At 38.1% G+C, this 22,387-nt stretch overlaps 1 protein-coding gene across 4 annotated transcripts in view; it reads right to left on the bottom strand.

The window, feature by feature from the left end:
• The window catches only part of FHL1 (four and a half LIM domains 1), a 768,328-nt gene that overhangs the window by 205,345 nt on the left and 540,596 nt on the right, over window positions 1-22,387 (bottom strand). The window contains exon 1 of one of the 4 annotated variants that reach the window (XM_044057563.1): window positions 4,916-5,051. The exons of the other annotated variants lie outside the window; for them this stretch is intronic. Within the exon in view, the coding sequence (XP_043913498.1) occupies window positions 4,916-4,937 (22 nt within the window). The 5' untranslated portion in view covers window positions 4,938-5,051. Of the gene's footprint in view, window positions 1-4,915; window positions 5,052-22,387 lie in introns of those variants that run through there. 4 annotated transcript variants of the gene reach the window in all.

Genomic DNA, 22,387 nt, shown 5'->3' on the forward strand with positions numbered 1-22,387 from the left:
TTCACTTAAAAGCCTTTTTGGTGTTATAATATAGACCCATCTATATATATATAGTTTACTATTGAAATTCTGAATCTGCATTCATCTACTTGTCACCACGGTCAACCCAAAATGCTGAATTCAGAACGTTGAAACAGCAGCCATGGCGAAAATGAATACATCAACATCCGTAGTTCGATGTATTCGACATAGCAGGAGGTGATGTCAGCCACCAATGCTATGCAGTTAATGGTACGTTAATTGTACTATTTTGCAGGGGGGCTGTGCCCCACACCCCTGGTAAATTAAATATACCAACTCCGACATTGCACTACAGTGAGGAAATGGGTTAACTCCCTGTTCCTCTCTGAACCGTGATCTCCATTCACAATGCCGAACTCAGATACTTGAACTTCACTACCCATTCACTGTTGTGTAGTTGTATTTTGATTCAGCATTCTGCCCATCTGAAAAGTGCGTTTCGACCACATGCTTTTAGAGCACAAGCACTTTGAACAACATGTAATAGTAAACTATATATATATATATATATATATATATATATATATATATATATATATATGAAAGCACACTTGACTGAAAAGCTATTTTATTGAAAACAGTAGAAGGTGATCATTTTTTTTTTTGTCGTTTTTGATGTTGTGATTTGTTAGGGATATAATTTAAAAGATTTTGTGTGGATTGACAATGTCCTTCATTATGTTCTGCCCTCAGATATGTAAATGTTTGTATGCCAGAACTGATTCACTGTGTGTAGTGTTTTTTTTTTCTTTTCTCCATGGATGTCTGACTATGAAGTTAGTATGTAAAATTAAGGGGAATGGGGGGAGGGTGAAATGTGGCTTGTCCTACAAAAAAGCTTATTATGGTATGTTTGTTGTGGAGAATGTTTTTGATGAAATGGGTGTTCAGTTAAATTTAATTTCATTCATTTGTACCTACTGTTTTACTTGCAATCAAACCTACTTCTGATATAATAAAAGTGTACGTATGTATGTATGTATGTATATATATATATATATATATATATATATATATATATATATATATATATATATATATATATGTGCATGCGTGTGTGTGTGTGTGTGTGTGTGTGCGTGTACCATGCGCACACACGCACACACACACACACACACACGGCAGTGTCTCAGGCATGATCCTGAACTGTACATGCTAAGCTTGCCCTCTAGCGGTGCCCTAAATATAATCCAGAATTGTATGTACCAGTCTGACCTCTGGCAGTGTTCTGGGTATGATCCAGCACTGTCGTCTCCAGTAGGTTTTTCAAGACTATACAGGACACAATCCACCAGTGATGTATTCCAACTTGCCTTATGGCAGTGGGTTAGGTATGATCTGGCACTGTGTGTCTCCGTTTGTTATCTGACAGTATGTTAGGTATGATATATAGTTTTTATATATTTATTAACAAGGTTAGCTCAGTGGACACAAGTCTCACTTTTCAGGGGTGACCTGAGAGTACTGTCTAGTCGAGTGAGTTACTGAGAGTCTGCATATTCCAGCCTGTCCTCTGACAGTTTGTTAGGCATGACATGGCATTGCATATACTGAAATGTCTACTACAAATGTGTTATGTTTGATATAATACTATATATTTCATCCTGTCTTCTGGCAGTCTGTTAGGTATGATATGGCAGTGCACATCTCAACTTTTCACCTGTCAGTGTGTGTTACGTATGCTATAGTAATACATCTTCTAGTCTCTCCCTTGGCACTATGTTAGGTATGATATGACATGGCATATCCCACCTTGTTCTCGGGCAGTGTGTTAGGTATAATGTAGCATTATGTATCCCAGCCTGTCATCTGGCATTTTGTTACATATGATACAGCATATCCTTAGCTGTTTTCTAGCAGTATGATATGGCACTGCAGATCTTAACCTGTTGCCTGGAAGTGTATTATGCATGGTATGGTAATACATATTACATTATCTACTCTGGCAGTGTGTTAGGTATGATATAGAGCTGCATATCCCAGTTCGTTTCCTAGAAGTGTATTAAGTATGACTTGGCACTGCACATCCCAGCCTGTCATCTGGCAATGTGTTAGGTATGACATAGCACTGCATATCCCAGTGTGTCATCTGGCAGTGTGTTAGGTAAGATGTAGCACTGCATATCCCAGCATGTCCACTGGCAGTGTATTAAGTATGCTACAGCACACTGTCAAAGGTATTATACAGCAATGTAAATGCTGAGGTATGCCCTGGACAATATGCTAGGTGTAAGTGACCTATACCAGTGTGTTAGGTATACTGCAGCAATTCACACTTCAGCTTGTCATCAAGTAAAGTGCGACTATATGACAAAACCACTTAGACAGCAGTTTGTCTTACAGCAATATATCAGGTAAGGCAAAGCTACACAGGCAGATGTCTGTTTTCTGGCAGCATGCTACGTATGGCAAAAATGTAAAGACACATCTGTTGGTTGGCAGTGTGCTATTTATGACTCGCCAATGAGTATTCTAATTTGCTTCCTACCAGGGCATTAGATGTTGTTTGTTTGTCTTTTCCCAGTTAGGGGTAGACACAGCGGAACTCCGGTCCGCTAATGATTGGCAGTAGATTTTTTTCAGGAACGCCGAGGTGCCAGCTCGGCGTTCAACCTTCAACGAAGGCACGCCCATTTATGCATGTCTTTTGAACACCCACCCAACCGTGGGGAGGACATGCAGACTCCACACAGAAGGCACTCCCCACACTCCAGCCGAGAATCGAATGGGAGAACCTCTTGCTGTGAGGCAACAATGCTACCGCTGCACCACCGCTGATACCAGGGCATTAGTCATACCAGGGCATTAGGTGTAATGTGTTGATATATGTATTGTAGCCTGAAGTCTGACACAGGCAATTACCTCCTTCACTATCTTGATTTGGGGATATGTTTCCAAGTTCCTTCCCATTACAAACTCTGTCAGATATATAAAACTCAGTTTTAATACCATCTCATTTCTCTGCAAAAGTCAGGCTGCTAAACCTTCTTGGATAAAGGAGCTGAGTTAACCCTCTTCCTGCAAAGTGAACATCCCACGTCTAAAGTAACAGTTCCTGTGCTGGACAGTTTCTAGCAGCTTCATTTACAGTGGTGCCTTAAGCGAATTTCTTGGAAATCTAATAATTGCCTGACAACAGAACCACCAAAGCCGAATCTACTGAAACTGAGATAGTGAAACATCACTTCAGAAAAAAATGGAAAACATGCTAATAACATAATTTCTTTTTTTGTTGAGCAAAATCTTGCTATATGCACTGTCTAAGCCCCATATACCCCATTACATAAATGAGCTTTGTGACAGTTTAGACTCAGACAGAAGTGCAACTTCCTTACCATGGAGAAGTTGACTGAAAACAATGTTGTTTTCCCTGAAGACAGAATTTTTTTTACACCAAAGGGTAACCCATGTTTGGACATTAAGAATCCACCATTGCCCAGTGCTGATGCTACTGACTTCCACACCATTTTGTTGATTCTTAGTTTAAACTACTAGGACAAATGATTGATTTATCTTTCTTTCTTTCCTCTTTTTTTTTCTTTTTCTTTTGTTTAAGAATCCAAAAATCCAAAGCCAGATCTAAGAAGCATTAGTCTGTTTCCTATAGTTGTTTGCATGGTTGTTCTATGAGTGCCATAAAAAAGTTTAGCTTAGTGATGTGTACAAGAACTTCCTAACCAAACTAAGCAGTTAAACCATAGGATTGACATGTATTTTGTAACACTCACACATGCTATAACTACGTTAGTCAGTTCTGGTCATGTGTACTGTGCTTGGAGAGTTTGGATACCATGATCCTGTTCTGGGGATAACATCTAAAGGGGGACATGGAGAACAGGAAACCTGAAACGGTGCAGGTTTTGTATTAAAACAAAGTGCAGATTAAAAGTGCTTCACCCCCAGAAAGAAAAAGAGCAGGGATATGAAAATGTCTGACATATTAGTATGGTCTCAGTGACCAGTTCACATACATCATACTATGAAGCTGACTGGCTACAGACTCTGGAGAGATGTCAGGAAGAATTCTGCAGAAAGAGTGGTAGCATCAGACGGTAGGGAAACCTTAATGGAGTTTACAAAGCAAAGTGCAGACAATAGACAAATGCAGTTTAAAAAGGGAATACTAAAGTTAAGCAAAGTTAAAACACAGACTAAGAAGGCCAAGCTGTTCTGTTTTGCCAATATATATACTCTTTGTACCTCTATTAAAGAAACTTTCTATAACAAAATATACAGTATCTCTTTTACTGACTGCTGCTAAAGTAGCATTGTGAGTTGTACTAATAGACTGCAGTGAAGCTAAGATTATATTGTTTGCACCATTTTTTATGAAAGCATCTTCACACAGGTACTGAACAATACATAACTCTTATATTTATACATAATGGTAAACTAAACAATCTGGTTCCATTGTAGCACATCAAAATACCAAGGATTTGTTTAAATTTACCAGAACTAAAAGCAAATTTGTCCAAGGAAATGTGTCCACCATATAAAGTTTATTCGAGTCTTAAACATTTTTTCCCATCACTGCACTTTCAACTATATATACAATGTCACACATTCTTCTTGTCTCAATTTACTTGATGTATATTATTTCTGTATTGGTAACATGCTTAGAATTTAACTGCACTGATCCCTGAAAATGCAAGTGTGACCAGAAATAAGTACCTTGAGTCTAGTAATCAGCAAACTACTTCCTCACTCATCCTGGGACACATTCCTTAACAATGTAGCAAGTGCAAATTAAAGAAATTACTAATAGCAATAATAATTCCACACAAGTGATTACTATGCCAAGAATACAAGCTGTCTTTAGAAGGTCCTTATTTCCCTGTGTCATCAGCTACTTTATACACAGTCACATTTCATAGCCAAGATATCCGTATTTTACCTGAATGCCTTTGGAGAGACATCCTTCTGTGCCAGGGAGAACGTTAGAAGCAGACCCTCTGGATAACTGTTCAAACGTAGCCAATAAGCAACTACAGAATACTTGCATTTGTGGATGGCTATTAATATAGACCATGAACAAACAACAGATGTCCACGCCTCCCTGGAGATGAAAACCATAATCCACACACACACGGATTCATACCATTTTAGGTTATCTAACTATGAGACAAAGAACAGGGCAGAACAGAAACACTGCAGAGAAAAGATAAACACCTACAGTGTTACCTCAGCAGCAGAGGATGGGCTTATGGCACTACCGGAAACATTGATGATAACAGAATCATTAAAGTCTGTTTAGAATTTCCTTTCACAAGCTTAAAGCTCTCATTTAATTCAACAAACCAGTTGCTACAGTCATGAAAACTACTTCCTACAACTAAATGGTACTTTAAAATATAGCAAATGGATTTAATGACAGGGGCTGACATTTTTCATTCTTTTTCTCTAACCGTGTTATTGGTGCAAAAAGTTTTTCAATATGGAACATGCTTTTTTATTCTTGTTTGTAAATCTTGTTTCTTGAATGAAGCAGGTGCTTTAAGAAGGTGATGTGGCAAGATTTACTACTCGTGTTCATACTGTTACGGCTCTTATTAATTGTAGCTGCAGCATAAGCATCTGTATGGCAGCAGTTCTCATGTAAAGCGACTTAAACTTATGCTACTCACACAGGCATAGTAGGTATCTACTGTCCGTAGCCCAAAGACATTTACCCAAAAGACTCACCATGGAACAAAAGGAACTTTCCTGTTCCCAGAGTGGTTTCAAAGGATTTATCAGACAGTCTGTGTTGTTATAAGGACTGAAGGTCTGTCTAGTTAGTAAACATGGTAGGAACTTGTCTGTACGTTGCTTTGCATAAAAGAATAGTTTGAAGATATACTCCACCTAAATAAGCATCACTGAACAAAGGTGCCATTACAGAGAGACTGGTGTGGGGCAACAACAGCAAAGGGAACCACAAGGTGAGAGCTGAATGACCCAACAACAGTAAACTTCGCACATGGAGGAGACAAGCACTTTTTAACCAATAATTAATTTATTTAATTTGTTAACCAAGACAGTTCTCAAGATTCTTGTAGTTCTTTTTCAAAAGAGGATAAAATAATTCAGATTTCATGTAACACAGCAACAATAAAGTGGTAGAATGAACCATGACATAGCACAATGTATGTAAGAATGTGTTAGACAAATAAGGAGCAGAAAAGCATAAACTGTAGAAATTTATTATAAAGAGAATAAATCTAAATAAACACTAACATGGTGAATAAAGCAAACTGTACACAAAGCTGTCCAACCAGAGTCAAAACAAAAATGTTCAGTGACCATGCAATACCAGCTTTTACTTAATAATTTAAAACAAGGAAGGTGATGACAGACTGACTCATTGTGACTTATCAGGTAGTCCAAGGGAACAGGGACCAGTTAATGTAAGTTTTTCCAACGGCATACTGCACATGCAAATGCCCTTCTCCCATGCCAGTGCAGCAGAACCGTGTACGATACTATTGAAGAACATGGATTACTACAGATCACATTCTGGGACTGAACAAGGATGACTGTAGATCACATGAAATGCTAGATAAAGGGGTTATTGCAGATCACACACTAGGACAGAACTGGGATCACTGCAGATCACACATTACAGAAGAACAGGGATCACTGCAATCACATGCTGGGGTAGAAGAGAGGTTACTGCAGATCACATGCTGGAATAGAACAGGGATCACTGTAGATCTCATACTAGGGTAAAATAAGAATCACATAAGATAATATGCTAGGGTAGAACAAAGATCACTACAGCTCACATGTTAGGGTAGCAAAGAGGTTATTGCAGATCAGATGGTAGGACAGAACAGGGATGACTGTATATCACATTCTATAGAAGAACAAAGATTACTGCAGCTCATGTGCTACGGTAGAACAGGGATCACTGAAAAAATGTATATTAGGGAAGAACAGGGATCATGGTAGATCTCATGCTGGGATAGAACAGGGATCACTGCAGATCACATGCTAAGGCAGAATCGGGATCACTGCAAAGCACAAACTAGGGCAGAACAGGAATCAACTACAGAATACACACTAGGGTAGAACAGAAATCACCACAGATCAAACATTAGGGTAGAACAGGGATCACTGGAAATCACATGATAGGGTAGAACAGGGATCACTGCAGATCACATGCCAAGTTTGAATAGAGATTACTGCAGAGCACACATTAGGGCAGAGCAGGGAACACTGCAGATCACATGATAGGGTAGAACAGGGATCACTGCAGATCACATGCCAAGTTTGAATAGAGATTACGGCAGAGCACACATTAGGGCAGAGCAGGGATCACTGCAGATCGGAAACAGGCTGTTACTCAATTTACAATTACAAGACATTCTAGGCTACTATGCTCTGAAAAAAAATGTCACTCTAGTGCATCTCCTGTTGACAGCCACCTCTGGAGATAACCACAGGAATCTTTCGTTCCATGCCTTACTGATTCGCTTTGCCAGAGCAGAGTCTCTGTGTGTGTTGTGGGTAGATAGCAGAATTCTACAAAAATATCTTCTTTTTTTAATAAAATGTTGTTTATGCATACAATATGTACACTACTTTTACAGCCTTTCTGATAAATTAAACAGAAATAAGACAGTGTTTTAATTAAACCAAATTCAGGAGAACAGGAAACCACATTAACCACTGAAAAGAAAACTTGCTTTGTAAGTATTTTATATGATTAACATTTTGTACGATGAAATGGACAAACACCGAGTGTTACAACGATCATGAGCTAACTCAGCTCTACCCACTTTAAGTTTTAAGGATGGAAGAGTTTGTTCTACATCTGCCTTCAGTTGTCCTGCTGTAGCCCTATGCACACAGGTTTCCTCTTGCTGAACATGGTTTCTTTTCATATCATGCATGAAATAAATGCATGTACACTGGAGGTCTTTTACTAATTCTGGAGGGTAGCTTTGCATATCTACATTTAGCTTTAGCACTGGCGTCTGACAATCATTTTTATTTACGACATTTTGCTGATAGTAAATATAAGTGGCTGAATTCCTTAGACATTACAGTTACTTAAAAATTCCAGCACTGAAACACTTTCAGTCATAGGTAAAAGTACTGAACTGGTTAGTATACGCCATCATTAAAGCAAGGAGTAGCCCCTGGTTATGAACTGCTATCAAAGCAAACATGCAGAGAAGCTGTTGCTGTACAGTTAAATTACTGTACTGACAATGTCCGTGAATAAGCGGGAGGCATTTAGGTTTATATGAACAGCACTTCACTGGATTAAATAAAGCACTCACTGAGCTATTTTTAGAGGGCTTCAACAATGTATGTAAGAAAATACTGGCATCTAAAACTTACAGGAAAAGTAGTGTAGACATGATCTGAGAAGGTGAACACATGAGCTGAGAATTCTGTGCGTGTGTGTTTTACACACACACACACACACACACACACACACCTATATATATATATATATATATATATATATACATGCTGCCATGCGTGGACTCAGAGTTGGTATATACAATTAACAGGTCTGTGGGGATTCAGGGGTGCTCACCCCTCTACAAAAACAATTGGTTTAAAAGTTTTTCCAAATAATTTTTCAAAATGTGCTTGACTACCTGAATTTTGAATACATTTGTCCAAGTACTTTGTACTCAGTGCTTTTTGTTTTGATGAGTCAGTATAGTTTTTTGTATATATATATATATATAGTATATATATATATATATATATATATATATATATATATATATATATATATATATATATATATATATATATATATATATATATATATATGTACACACACACACACACACACACACACACACACACACACACACACACACACACACACACACACACACACACACACACACACACACACACACACACACACGCGCACACACACACACACACACACACACATATATATATATATATAGTGCCACTTAATCTTAGCAAGTGTTTCTGTTGTTGACAGACAACAGACAAGATTATAGTTGTTGATAATAGCATATTATGTGCATGGAGTGTGTAGTTTTACCACTATTGGTGTCAGGGCACTGGCAATGATTAAACCTACATGATCTCTGATTGCTAACATTTCTTCAGTCTAAAAACAAACTTTTAGGTTGAAAACAGTGCAGGCACATTTTGTAATACTGCAGAGGATGTGATTTACTAACGGTACCCTAATCATGGAGTTGGAATATGTATTTTTTTGGGGGGGGGGCTGGTGGTGAAGGCAGATCTTCCAATACAAAGGCATAATTTTGAAATAAAGTATGTTGAGAGATTATAGAAGAAATGCACTAGCATTGTCTTAGGCTTATGAAAGGGTGGATTGCAGTGGCATATATTATCAGTGACTGCAGTTTGTGATCGATATTTTTAGAAGTTGTATAAGTTGTGAGTCAACAAAAAGCATGTTGTATAACTTTAATTAGACTCACATATGTCTTAAATGATAGGAATCTAATATCAGACTGAGCTAGTTTTGTTGTTGAAGGAATTAAGTTGTCAAGGTAATTATAGTATGTGTACATATTTGTTTATATGGAGTAGAAAAATAATTTCAGTGGATTTCTTTGCATTAACCAACAGTGTATATATCATGCACGAACATAACTTGTTGAACTCCTCCCATAATGTGTTTTGTAGTTGAGTTAATTATTTGTCTGCATTTATTATTAATATATCATACAAGACAAGGACTAAGGATATAAGTTCTAGGGTGATGTCATTAACATAGAAAGTAGCAGTGGTCCCAGCTATGATCCCTATGGATGACACAATTTAGGACTCCATAATCTGAAAGGTCAGAGTTTACAGACAATGTGTTATCTTCTTGGTAGTTCTTAAACCAGTTGACTGTGTTAGACTGAAGGTTAAATATATGTTGCTTGGTTAGTAGTAGAAAGTGGCCTAGTGTTTCAAATGTCCCGGTCTGGTTAATTCAATTAAGTTAGTTAAGTCAGAGCTTCTCCTGCTTCAATGTCATCTTCAAGTTTATTATGCAAACAAATAAAAATGTAAACATTTATTAAATAGATTCGGAATAAAGTTTTGCACCAGAATTGGATTACAATACTAACATCATCCCACCCTGTTAAAGTCTATTTAAAAATATGTTTTAAGTGCTCTGTGCAAGCTGGCCAAAGATGGACACTCTTGAAGCAACTGAGGTTGTAAGGACCACACATAAGGAGGCTGAGAAATTAATTAGCTGACACTAGGGGTATCAAGATGAGCCAGTGGAACCATCAACAGCCCCTAGGAGACAGAGTGCAAAACCCGGATGGGGACAGTATGGCATGTACCAATGTCATGAATGGGCAAATAAGCTGACACCAGGATCTTATAAATGATTCTGTAATGGATCACAAGCCAGTGTAGGTAGTGCATATCAGGTGTAAAAGACTGGTAACAAGATTACCAGTTAGTAGTCTAATAGTAGAGTTCTGCAGTATCTGAAAGGGATCAGGCTCAATATTAGAAAGTGTCAGGTACAATAGTCCAGTCTGCAGGAGACTAAGGCATGAAAAAAAAACCTGAGATAAAAGGTGCTTAATCCTTCTATGTTTTGCATATGGAAACATGATGAATACACTGCACACTTGATCCAGTATGTCTAGAAAACAGTCTAGAATAGCAGTGTGCTTATGTATCTTTCCAACAAACTCAAGCCTACTGTCATCATTTAAGATGACACTTTTCATAACACTGCCACGATTCAGACAAGTTATATCTGAATGTCTGGTGGGGTTTTGTGAATGAATCACAACAGGAAACATCTTTCTTTTCAAAGTTCTAGATTTCTTCAGTGTGCCGATTTTCAGACTGCCAGCATCACCTGTGTTTTGATGCTCATGGATTTCTATAAATCAACAAATGTTCATATGGATGTACTTTGAAACACTGGAGGACCAATGCAGCGAATGAAAAAACATTGATTCAAAAAGATCGAAACACATAAAAAAAAAACTCTTAATTTTTTTACTACACCCCCCTGCTAATGATATATACCAACTCTAAGAAAGCTCTACAGTGAGAAAAGGGCAAATTCCCCTTTCTCCAGTTTTGCCATGACATACAAACTCAACACCATCAGAAGCGATCAAATGAGTTTTGGTGACTTCTGACAGATAAAAATGTTTGATATTTATGAACGTTCGATTATGCGGAGTGTTTCCATTTACGTATGTAAATATATATATATATATATATATATATATATATATATATATATATATATATATACACATACACACCACACAGACATATATATCTATCTACATCTATATCTATGTGTATACATATATATATATATATATATATATATATATATATATATATATATGTATATATATATATATATATATATATATATATACATACAAACATACCACACAGACATGCACACACACACATACATACACACATATGTAAATAATGAACACACATACCCATACATATACATACTTACAGACACAAACATATTGGCTGACATACATTCATACTCTGAGGCAGTGGTCGTATAATACTGTTTAGGTGTACAAATACCATATACCAGAATGTTTGCTTGTGGAAAATATGACTGATTTATAAGGATGCCTTCCTATTAATACTCACTGGGACAGATGACACAGTGGCATATGTGAAGCAAGTTTTGAGATAACATACTTGTCAGACCTCCTTTGGCAGGGTGTTGTATCAGAGGCTTCAGAAGCCACTGACTTACTTTTTAGGCATACTCTGCTGTTAGACATGATGCAGGCTCATACAAAGATTAAGGGGTTTCAAATATTGATAGACAGCTGTAAAACAGATTTATGGATAGGGGACCATTGGCAATTGTGGAATGGGCAGGAGGAGTGGTAATTTTTCAGTCTTAAGTCATGGATGATAGAAAAGGGCTGTGTAATGCTTAGACTAGGCAGTACATGTCCTCTGAGCACTCGCTGTAATGTACTAAAATATGAGTCATGCTTGCAATCTATACATCAGAAAAAGTAGGCCCAAATATGAAAATATGTTTATCACATATTTATGTAGAGAAAGGGAGGGATGCAGGAAGCAGAAGCAACAAGGCTTTACATAGAAAAAGCAAATAAGAATTACAGCAAAAAGAAAAAAAAAAAACAATAGAATAGGTAGAAAGAAAATGAGGCTAGACAGATGGAGAATACAGGTAATACTGGAAAAATGGGCAAGTTAGAAGATGAGGATGTGGTGGAATCTATGGAAGAAGTAGTCACTGAATTTCTTATTGCAAAAAATAAAAAAAAAAAACAGGACTGCAAACGATTAAATGAAAATGTAGATGCAAAGAAAGGAAGTAAAGAATGATGGAAAAGCACAGGAGGTGAAGAAACAAGAACATGTAAACAAGATGCAGTCCCACGGAGCTGGACATGGCATGAAATACCAAGGCAGAATAAGACAGAGGATGACGGAGTGGCAGGAAAGCCAGAGGAATGAAGGGTCATCATCAGCTTTGGTTCAAGTTGGTTTATTTGAAATTTAAAAAAGTCTGTTAGGGATCCAAAAAAGGTAAATATTGCTGAATTACATCTCAAACAGAGGTACAATATATCTTTATCGGAAAGATACTGAAGTGCACAAAGAGGGGCATGGACTATAGGTAAAGGAAGAGGTTATGGCAAAAATAAGATATTTACAAATGAGTCCTGATTCTGTGGTGGATATGACATAGATGTTTATAGTGCTGTTCCCGAATGCTAATGAGCTACATAGCTGAAGAGGGTGCAGATAATACAGGGACTTAAAGTTAATATGGGATATAATAATTTACACGATGCTAGAATTTTACAGCATGGAGAGATAAACAAAGTTTTGAATTATGTCTCTGTGGGGGAACTCACTGAGTTTTACTGAGGGAAGGAATACAAGCAGAGAAAGATATTTTTGTTATGTGAAGAAATAGTAAATTACAAAGGTTTATGATATATGGATAGAAAAACTATTGGCATTAGATTAAAAGATTGATAAAGCCACATTTCTATTGAATAGAGGTACAGTGGGAGTTATATCTGGAAAAAATAAAGTACTCCTAGTAAAACCATTTTTGTGGTATAGAGTATAGACTTTATAAACTCTGGTGCACTGAAATGTGACTGCATATACGTATAATGGTGAGTCTATTTTCAGTCTCTGTTTGGCAGTAAAGTGGTTTAAAACATCCTCTTAGTCTTTACATGGGTTTCTTCATTGTATGTAGGATAGACACTGATTTTGTGAAACAGAGGGTGAATTAATGGCTTCTGTGACTCAAATGAAAATGTCAAAAATATAGCTGAAATGTGAGCCAATGACACCCTGGGAGGATATTTTTGCTTATAAGGCATGTAGGTGCTAGTCCTGTATATGTTATATAGTTTACAGTAAACTATGTTATTCTGTGATACTTCCTTGCAAAAATGTGTTTTTCTGAGTATATTTATATCTCAAAATAGTAAGATTTAAGGAATACTGGTAGTATCATGGGGGATGTTATTTGTTGATGTTGTCTCACAGTATATGGGATAAGGCTGCTGTACAAGCCTGATCTGCAAGGGCATGGAACGCATTATCATGGAACTTATAAACAAAGACATTGGCAACCTCCAGACACTGGACCCCACCCAGTTTGGGTTTGTGAAGGGCTGATCTTGTCTCCTGAATCTGATTGACTTCTTTGAATCGGTCCCCAGAGCTGTGGACGAGGGTAAGGCGGTCCACACAGCCTATCTGGACCTCGCCAAGGCCTTCAACACCATCCCCCACTCTGGAATCATAGATACACTTACTAAGCTGGGCATAAATCCCTACGTCACTCGATGGGTTGCCAACTGGCTTACTGACAGAACCCAGACTGTAAAAGTAGCCGACTCCAAATCCAGCTCCAGACAAGTGACAAGTGAAGTACCTCAGGGTTCAGTCCTGGGACCACTCTTGTTTGGCATCTACTTCTCTGAAGTACAGGCCAACACTAAGGGACTCTGGCTAACAAAGTTTGCAGATGACTGCAAACTGGGAGCCATTACTGAATCCCCAAATGATGTGGATATTCTACAAAACGGCCTTACAGGAACAGATGCCTGGTGCCAAAGCCATGGGCTCAAGCTTAATGCCAAGAAATGTATAGTTATCCCCTTTGGAAAAAAACATGTACCCATGAACTACCACATAGGTGGCAGGACACTAAACATCGAAAGTGTGATGAGAGACTTAGGGACACAAGTGGACAGTGGTGTCACTTTCGATAACCACATCGCCACAACAGTCAGGAAATCCTTCTACGTGGCATACCTCATCACTAAGGGCTTTTCATCCAGAAAAAAGGAGGTCATTGTCCCACTGTACTCATCCCTCATTAGACCCATTATAGAGTATAATGCCCCATTTGGTATGTACCTCACAAGACATCTGCAACAGCTGGAAAGGCCTCAGAAATACCTCATTAAAAGAATCACAGGCCTAAAGCAGATGCCATATGCTGACCGTCTAAAAAAACTCCAGCTATACTCTGTGGCATATCGTCTACTCAGAGGCGATATCTGCTTAACATACAAGGCCATGTCAAACCCTGAGCTGTTGGACATGCTCCACTTAAAGAAATCCCAATCCCTCAGAGCCACACGCTCCATGGATCTAAACCTTGTCATCACAATGAACAAAACATGCTGGAGGGATAGGTTCCTGACCCAGAGACTCCCCATACTCTGGAATAGACTGCCCATACATGTCAAGCAGAGCGCCTCATTAGCCCTCTTCAAAAGGAACCTTGATGATTGGATGGGAGATAGGAAATTCACCCCGGGGATCATGTCAGTCATCCTACTAGACAGGGGCCCAGAGAAGTAAATATTGTGGGAAACATTTTCCAGGCAATTGTTATGGCTAGGCTTGCATAGGCCTTAGGGCCGATAGCCTAGTACCAACCTATGAACCTAAAAGTAATAAATAAAAGAACTGACATTATGGATCCATAATGATCATATGGATCTTGGTGTCAGTGAGAATGGTATAATTTGTAAAATGTATGACTTGAAAAAAACTGCTGTCATATGTGAAAAATAACACTACTCTCTCTGTTTATTACTAATATGTATCAGCATTGCTTTCCATTATCCTGAATGCATTAAAGCTAAAAGTATTAATGTTCTAAAAAAAACATAAAAAAATATATATAAAAGAAAAAAATAAGCACAGGAATCTGTCTAGTTCCAACCTCACCACCACAAGTGTTGAGGAAAAAAAAAACCAGAAACTAGTGGTCTTAAAACTTTGTTGAAGAGCTCAGTCACAATAATTTTCAAAAATCATGAAACCTAGGTAGTGTTCCAATGCAACAAACCTTTATTCGTCACAGACAAGTGATCCTCAGTAACAAAAAATCAGAAATACTTTAACAATGTTAAACATGCCAGCTTTTATATACTTAGAAGTCGGTGTTGAAAATATACGTATTGTTTAATTTTAAATCAGCCTATTCATGGCAAACAATATAAACAGGGCCATAAAAGTGCATTTTAGAACAGCAAGTACACACCCACACATTACTACTGATTAAATCAAACTAAATCCTAGTAAGGAAAACACTATCTATCTATTTGCAACCTACATTCCAAGATCGGGTATTAAGAAAAGCATAACATATACATAAAAAGACTTTTAATTAAAATTGCTTTTGGCTAACTAATGCAATAAAGCCTTCATCAGATCTGTGATAAGAACTAGAATCAAGAAAAACACATAGCTATCTTACCATAAACATAATCAAACTAAAACACTATAAATATAAAATACATGTCTAATAATGTCTAGAAATATCCATCCATGTGTATTAGTGTGCATAAAAAACTAAGTTAACAGCTCAGAAAAAAAAGTCAGTGCTTTGCAAAAAAGAAAAAAAATTGTCATGACAGTTTTCATGTTTGCATCTCCAAAAACATGCTTATACAATGAAAACTAGTAGAAAAAAAACACACAAAAATACAGAAAACAGTGGATGAAGTAAACTAGTAATGTATAAAAGTGTGCAAGTGTGTGTATGAGTGTCCACCAGTATGGTAAATGGGGCAATTATACCAATACTACATGGTCATAGCAGCATGGAAAAATGTGTGTTTTGAATTTACCTTTTAAATCTCTGGTGTGATGCAATAAATGTAATCAAAGCAGAACTGATGTTAAAGTAACTAAACATATACATACAAACAGACTGCTCCAGTTTTCCATATCTGTGAGAAGTCAAGAAAAAAGTTCATAAGATTGGGCAGGGCCCCAGACTCATACCTGTGGTACGTAATTTGTCGCATTCCTCTCAATACCTCCCCCACTTACTACTACATTCCGGGCCCCTTACTATCTAAAACTTGGTCCATACATATGTAGAGTTTACTAGTTTTTCCTATCCTGAGAATTTTTCAAGAAAATTGCTATGGGAAAAGACCTAATAGCATTGCTGAAGTTCACATTGGTTATGACCACATGACCACCTCTGTCCACTTTCTTGATAACTCAGTCATTGATCAGATTAACTTTTCAGGGGCTAACTGCTGTGAATATATGTTAAAATTCATTAAGCAGTCCATTCTGCTCCAGCAGTTTTATAAGTCTGGATTTTGCTTCCATTGTTCTGGCTACAAATGTCATCCTCTTTGGCCAGTACTTTTCTCAGGGCTGCTTCTTACTTCATGTGGGCTTGTGGACACCACCACTGTCTGTTTCCAGTCTCCCAGGACTGGACCAGTCATCCGCTATAGGGCTCACTGCACATTTCTGTTGTACAGTCGGTAGTACACTCTGGTTGTGACTGTTACTTTTATGACTTCTGCTGAGTGTGAAAACATACTCTTTTCAAATGAGGCTACTGCAGGAGAAATTAGCTTGCCTCTGAAGTGCAGTAACCTTGGATATGAATTTATTAGTGTAGAGGTTGTAGGAGGCAGGGACTCTTGCATAACTGAATGTGGTGGACTTTGCCCCCCCCCCCCAAACAGAAAACTGGGATCTTAATTCTGTCTCAGATATTTTTCCAAGGTCAGACAGAATTCACAACTTTGATATTCATAGTTATGACATACAACCATGCAATGTATTCATGAATCCAGTCTCTAATTCTTCCTAATGTGCTAAATATGTTAATCTTTTCAATTTCAACTACTATGAATATATACAGTGCAATGAAAAAGTATTTTCCCCTTCCTGATTTCTTATTTATTTGCATGTCTGTCACACTTAAATGTTTCATATCATCAAACAAATTTAAATATTAGACAAAGATAACCCAAGTAAACACAAAATACAGTTTTTAAGTGATAATTTTATTTATTAAGTAAAAAAAAAAAAACTATACAAACCGACATGGCCCTATGTGAAAAAGTAATTGCCCCCCTTGTTAAATCATGAAGTAACTGTGGTTAATCACATTTTTGGGAAAGCTAAGTTCAGTTTCACTAGCCACACCCAGGCCTGATTACTGCCAGACCTGTTGAATCATGAGATCACTTAAATAGAACCTGTCAGACAAAGTGAAGTAGGTCAAAAGATCTCAAAAAGGAAGACATCATGCAGCGATCTAAAGAAATTCTGGAACAGATGAGAAACAAAGTAATTGACATCTATCAGTTTGGAAAAGGTTACAAAGCCATTTCTAAACCTTTGGGACTCCAGCGAACCATGGTGAGAGCCATTATCCACAAATGGAGAAAACATGGAACAGTGGTGAACCTTCCCATAAGTGGCCGGCCTACAAAAATTACCCCAAGAGCGCAGCGACGACTCATCCAAGAGGTCACAAAAGAACCCAGAACAACATCTAAAGAACTGCAGGCCTCACTTGCCTCAGTCAAGGTCAGTGTTCATGACTCAACCATAAGAAAGAGACTGGGCAAAAATGGCATGAATGGCAGAGTTCCAAGGCGAAAACCACTGCTGACCAAAAAGAACATAAAGGCTTGTCTCACTTTTGTCAAAAAACATCTTGATGATCCCCAAGACTTTTGGGAAAATATTCTATGGACTGATGAAACAAAAGTTGAACTTTTTGGGAGGTGTGCGTCCCATTACATCTGAAGTAAAAGTAACACAGCATTTCAGAAAAAGAACATCATGCCAACAGTCAAACATGGTGGTAGTAGTGTGATGGTCTGGGGCTGCTTTGCTGCTTTTGGACCTGGACGAATTGCTGTGATTGATGGAACCATGAATTCTGCTCTCTACCAAAAACTCCTGAAGGAGAATTTCCAGCCGTCAGTTCGTGACCTCAAGCTGAAGCACACTTAGGTTCTGCAGCAGGACAATGATCCAAAACACGCCAGCAAGTCCACCTCTGAATGGCTTACAAAAAAACAAGATGAAGGTTTTGGAGTGGCCTAGTCAAAGTCCGGACTTGAATCCAATTGAGATGCTGTGGCATGACCTTAAAAAGGTGGTTCATGTTCAGAAACCTTCCAAAATGGCTGAATTAAAACAATTCTGGAAAGAAGAGTGGGCCAGAATTCCTCAACAGCGATGTGAAAGACTCATTGCCAGTTATTGCAAATGCTTAATTGCAGTTGTTGCTGCTAAGGGTGGCACAATCAGTTATTAGGTTTAGGGGGCAATTACTTTTTGACATAGGGCCATGTAGGTTTGGATAGTTTTTTTTCTTAATAAATAAAATCATCACTTAAAAACTGCATTTTGTGTTTACTTGGGTTATCTTTGTCTAATATTTACACTTGTTTGATGATCTGAAACAAGTGTGACACACATGCAAAAAAATAAGAAATTAGGAAGGGGGCAAATACTTTTTCATTGCACTGTATCTCACTGTATTATGTACTGTCTTAGTTGTATCATGTATGTATCCCACGCATCATAAAAGTTTCATCATTTCAGTTTGTTTTGACATACTGCACTGCTCAAGTATTCCATAAGAAGTCAGAAAAAAATTCAGAAGATAGGGCAGAGCCCCAGACTCATACCTGTGGTATGTCATTTGTCACATTCCTTCCAATAACTGCTCCACTTACTACTACACTCAATGCTCCTTACCACCTACCCTCTGCTCCATGCAAACGCTTATTTGTGCTGTGTCCTGAGGTGCATGTGTATGGAGGAGATTTTTTTTTTCTGGCCTCTTTGAAAACAGACTTTGCCCAGCAGACTCTCCTGACAAATAAATAAGTAAAAAGAATAAGAAGAAACTTATAGATAATATACTAAGCACAAGAGCAAATGCAAGTGCAGAGAAGGAATGACAAAAAGAAATGGCCACATATACGCAGTACACAGAAAAACAACACAAGCTAGGTAGATCTCTATAAAAAGTTTTCTTCTACAGTATTCAGTCATTTGGAGTTTCAGACTTCATTCTTACCTTGTAAAAAAGAGAGGCCTGTAGCTGAGCACAGAGCAGGATGGTAGAATAGGAGAAACATTAGATGGTACGATAAAATCACAGGTGCTTACTCAGAGACACTGTACAGAAAGGTATTTATGAAACAGCAGGGGAAGGCAAGGTGGGGTCTACAAAGAGACTACTTTCAAATTTAAGGGTGAGATTTAGCTCAAGGGGGCTTGTGTGCATAAACCATAGCAGAATTAATTAGCTCTAATATAATTTACGAATCAGATGACCTTGTTGCTGTATTAGATTTCTGGCCACCATTGTATTGGAGCTGGCTTTTGCAACATATGCAAATGGCAGTCACTGAGTGATTCATAACAATAGTTAGAAAGTGCATTCTGTTGCATCTGATTGCTTCTGCAGTAACAGAACACATATGTACTTCCTAACAGATCATGGTACAAATCAGATAGTATTTTTGTTCTACTGTCCTTCACTTCTCCTTGCAAAATGAAAGATGTTACTTGTTCCCCCCCATCTTGTCTACAGAGCCAGCAGAACACTCACATGGGCTGCATATGTATATGTAGCATATACTGCAGGTAAGCAGTCCTTGCTATCTGCCTGTAAGCTGTCTAAGCAGCTTTATTTAGAAATCGCTCACTTATGTTTTTTTTTTTTTTTGTAGAAGGAGTCCTCCACAGTACCACAAGGGATGTTGAATGAAACTCAGCCAAAGTGTATCTCAGTGTGTAGTCCATTGTGAGTATCCGAAGTTAGGGCAGTGATTTTGTAATCTGAAGAATAAAATAACACCAGGTGTTGACAAGCTCCTACAGACTGTTATAAAGCAGTGATATAGTGGATGGGATTGCACTTCATTAAAATCTACAATTACATCCCAACAGATTACACTTAGCTAAATTGTACAATTACATCCCAACAGACTGCAGTTAACTAAAGGTACAATTGCATCCCAAGACCACCTGTAGAACAGCAGGGATTAACAGCAGTGATCATATGGTTTTGATGTATGAAAGGGAAGACAGAAAGGACAGAGAACTGGCAGCCACTTTACATGAATACTGACTGTAAGTTTTTAACAAGCTGTTATGGAAAATGTTAATAGTCCACGTGGGAGATATACAGGCAGGGTACATTTATTTTCCTTTCAACAATGTCTCTGTTTTCAGTTTCCAAGGCAAGCCATTTCCCTTCAAAGCACTGCTCGGTTAGACAGAAGAATCTGTATTAATGAGAGCATTTGGTGGCTGAAGTCTCACAACTTGTGCTGCGTCCACTCCTGAGGTACATGCAACTAACATCAGAAAAAGGAGCACTGTCGACTGTGTTGAGATTTATCCTGCGATACCCTGGATTCAGAACACCACAGTATGTTTGCTTATTTAGCAGTTAGTTAGTTAACCAGGCAGGTAGACTTGTTAACTCTCTGTTTTCAGCCATATCTAGACTCTGAAATGTGCAGAATTCACACAAGCAGCAATCTGACTAAACACAAACTATAGTAAGTATGTATACATATAGTACACAACTTCATCTACACCACAATGGTTGCCATACCATGAAAAAGAAAGTCATTGACAATTCCATCACACCTTAATGACAAAATGATTGATTATTTACAAAGTTTTTTTATAATGTAACTTAAACAATATTCAGAATTCAAGTATTATTCATCATCTGGTTCCTTCTAGTACAATTTTAAAAAGAAACAATTTAATACTAGCAGTTGGCAGAGAGAGTTAAGGCTGTGAGCTGTAGTTCCTGTGGTACAGAATTTGCTTCCTTCAACTCTGATTCACCTACTGATGACTTTGAGCAGGTCACTTAACCAGACAGATCGTGGGGGCAACTTGGAATTTGGGCTAGGCTCCTCAATGGTCCCCTGGACTGCAAGCCTATTAACTACCTATGGATCTATACACACAGGCTGGCATATATACTTCAGATTTGCTAAACACTGTCTCTAAAGTATTTAAAGGCATTCTGTTTGAAGAGGCACTCCTTTAGTTTAGTTTCAAAATAGATATTAATTCTTGAGGGCAAATGTTTTCAGGTATGTAATTCCAAGGTGCTGGCCAGGTTTTGAAAAAGCCCTTTCTCTTCACCTGCAGTTACACTGTATGGTGGTCAGGCTTGTAATCAGAGATAATTCATCATAGTTAATGTCCTTTCTTAGATTATTGTTGCAGTCTTCCAAACTGTTGGGTGATCTTGGCAAATAACCTGAATGTCGGGCCAGAGTACCAACCTGAGTACTTGACTTACAAAGCCATTTCTGACCCAGCTCTGTTAGAAATCTACATCTAAAGAAATCCCAATCCCTGAACACCACATTCTTCAGAGACCTTGACCTCATTACCACAATCAACAGAATGTGCCTAAGGGACAGGTGCATAACCCAGAGACTGCCCATGCTATGGAATAGACTTCCCATACATGTCAAACAAAGCACCTCACTGACCCTCTTCAAGAGAAATCTTGATGAGTGGATGGGAAATAGAAAATTCACCCCGGGGTTCACTCCAGTGGCTCTACTCAACAGAGGCACTGGGAACTAAGGTCAGGTCGCATGATGCTAGGGTAATCCTATGGGCTAGCCTTGTAAAGGCTCCAGGGCCATTAGCCTAGTACACACCTATGAATCAAAGCCAAAACCTTGCATACAGCCACACCTCTGACATATGACCTAAGCCCTTGGATGTAATGTAAGTGTATGAATGAGTAAATCTGTTGTCCTGCTGGAGGCAAGTTTGGCATCTGAGGTTTGCACATCTGGATTGACTGAAGTTACCAATGATGGTGAGAAGAGGGAACCCCGCTGATTTATTTTCACAGGACCCAAAGGGATACTGCAGATCATCATTAGAAAGGAAATTTCAGGATTACTCACTGAGGTTCATCAGGGGTCAGAACCTCTGTATTTAGTCAAAGTGGAGCATTGCACATAGGAAAAAGAAACAACAAACTAAAAAAGGCACGATGGAGATTGTATGAGATTATGTGGGTTGTGTGTGTATGTATGTG

Source organism: Protopterus annectens, chromosome 15.part0, assembly GCF_019279795.1.
Source record: "Protopterus annectens isolate FY-2018-M chromosome 15.part0, PAN1.0, whole genome shotgun sequence".
Taxonomy (NCBI): Eukaryota; Metazoa; Chordata; order Ceratodontiformes; family Protopteridae; genus Protopterus; species Protopterus annectens.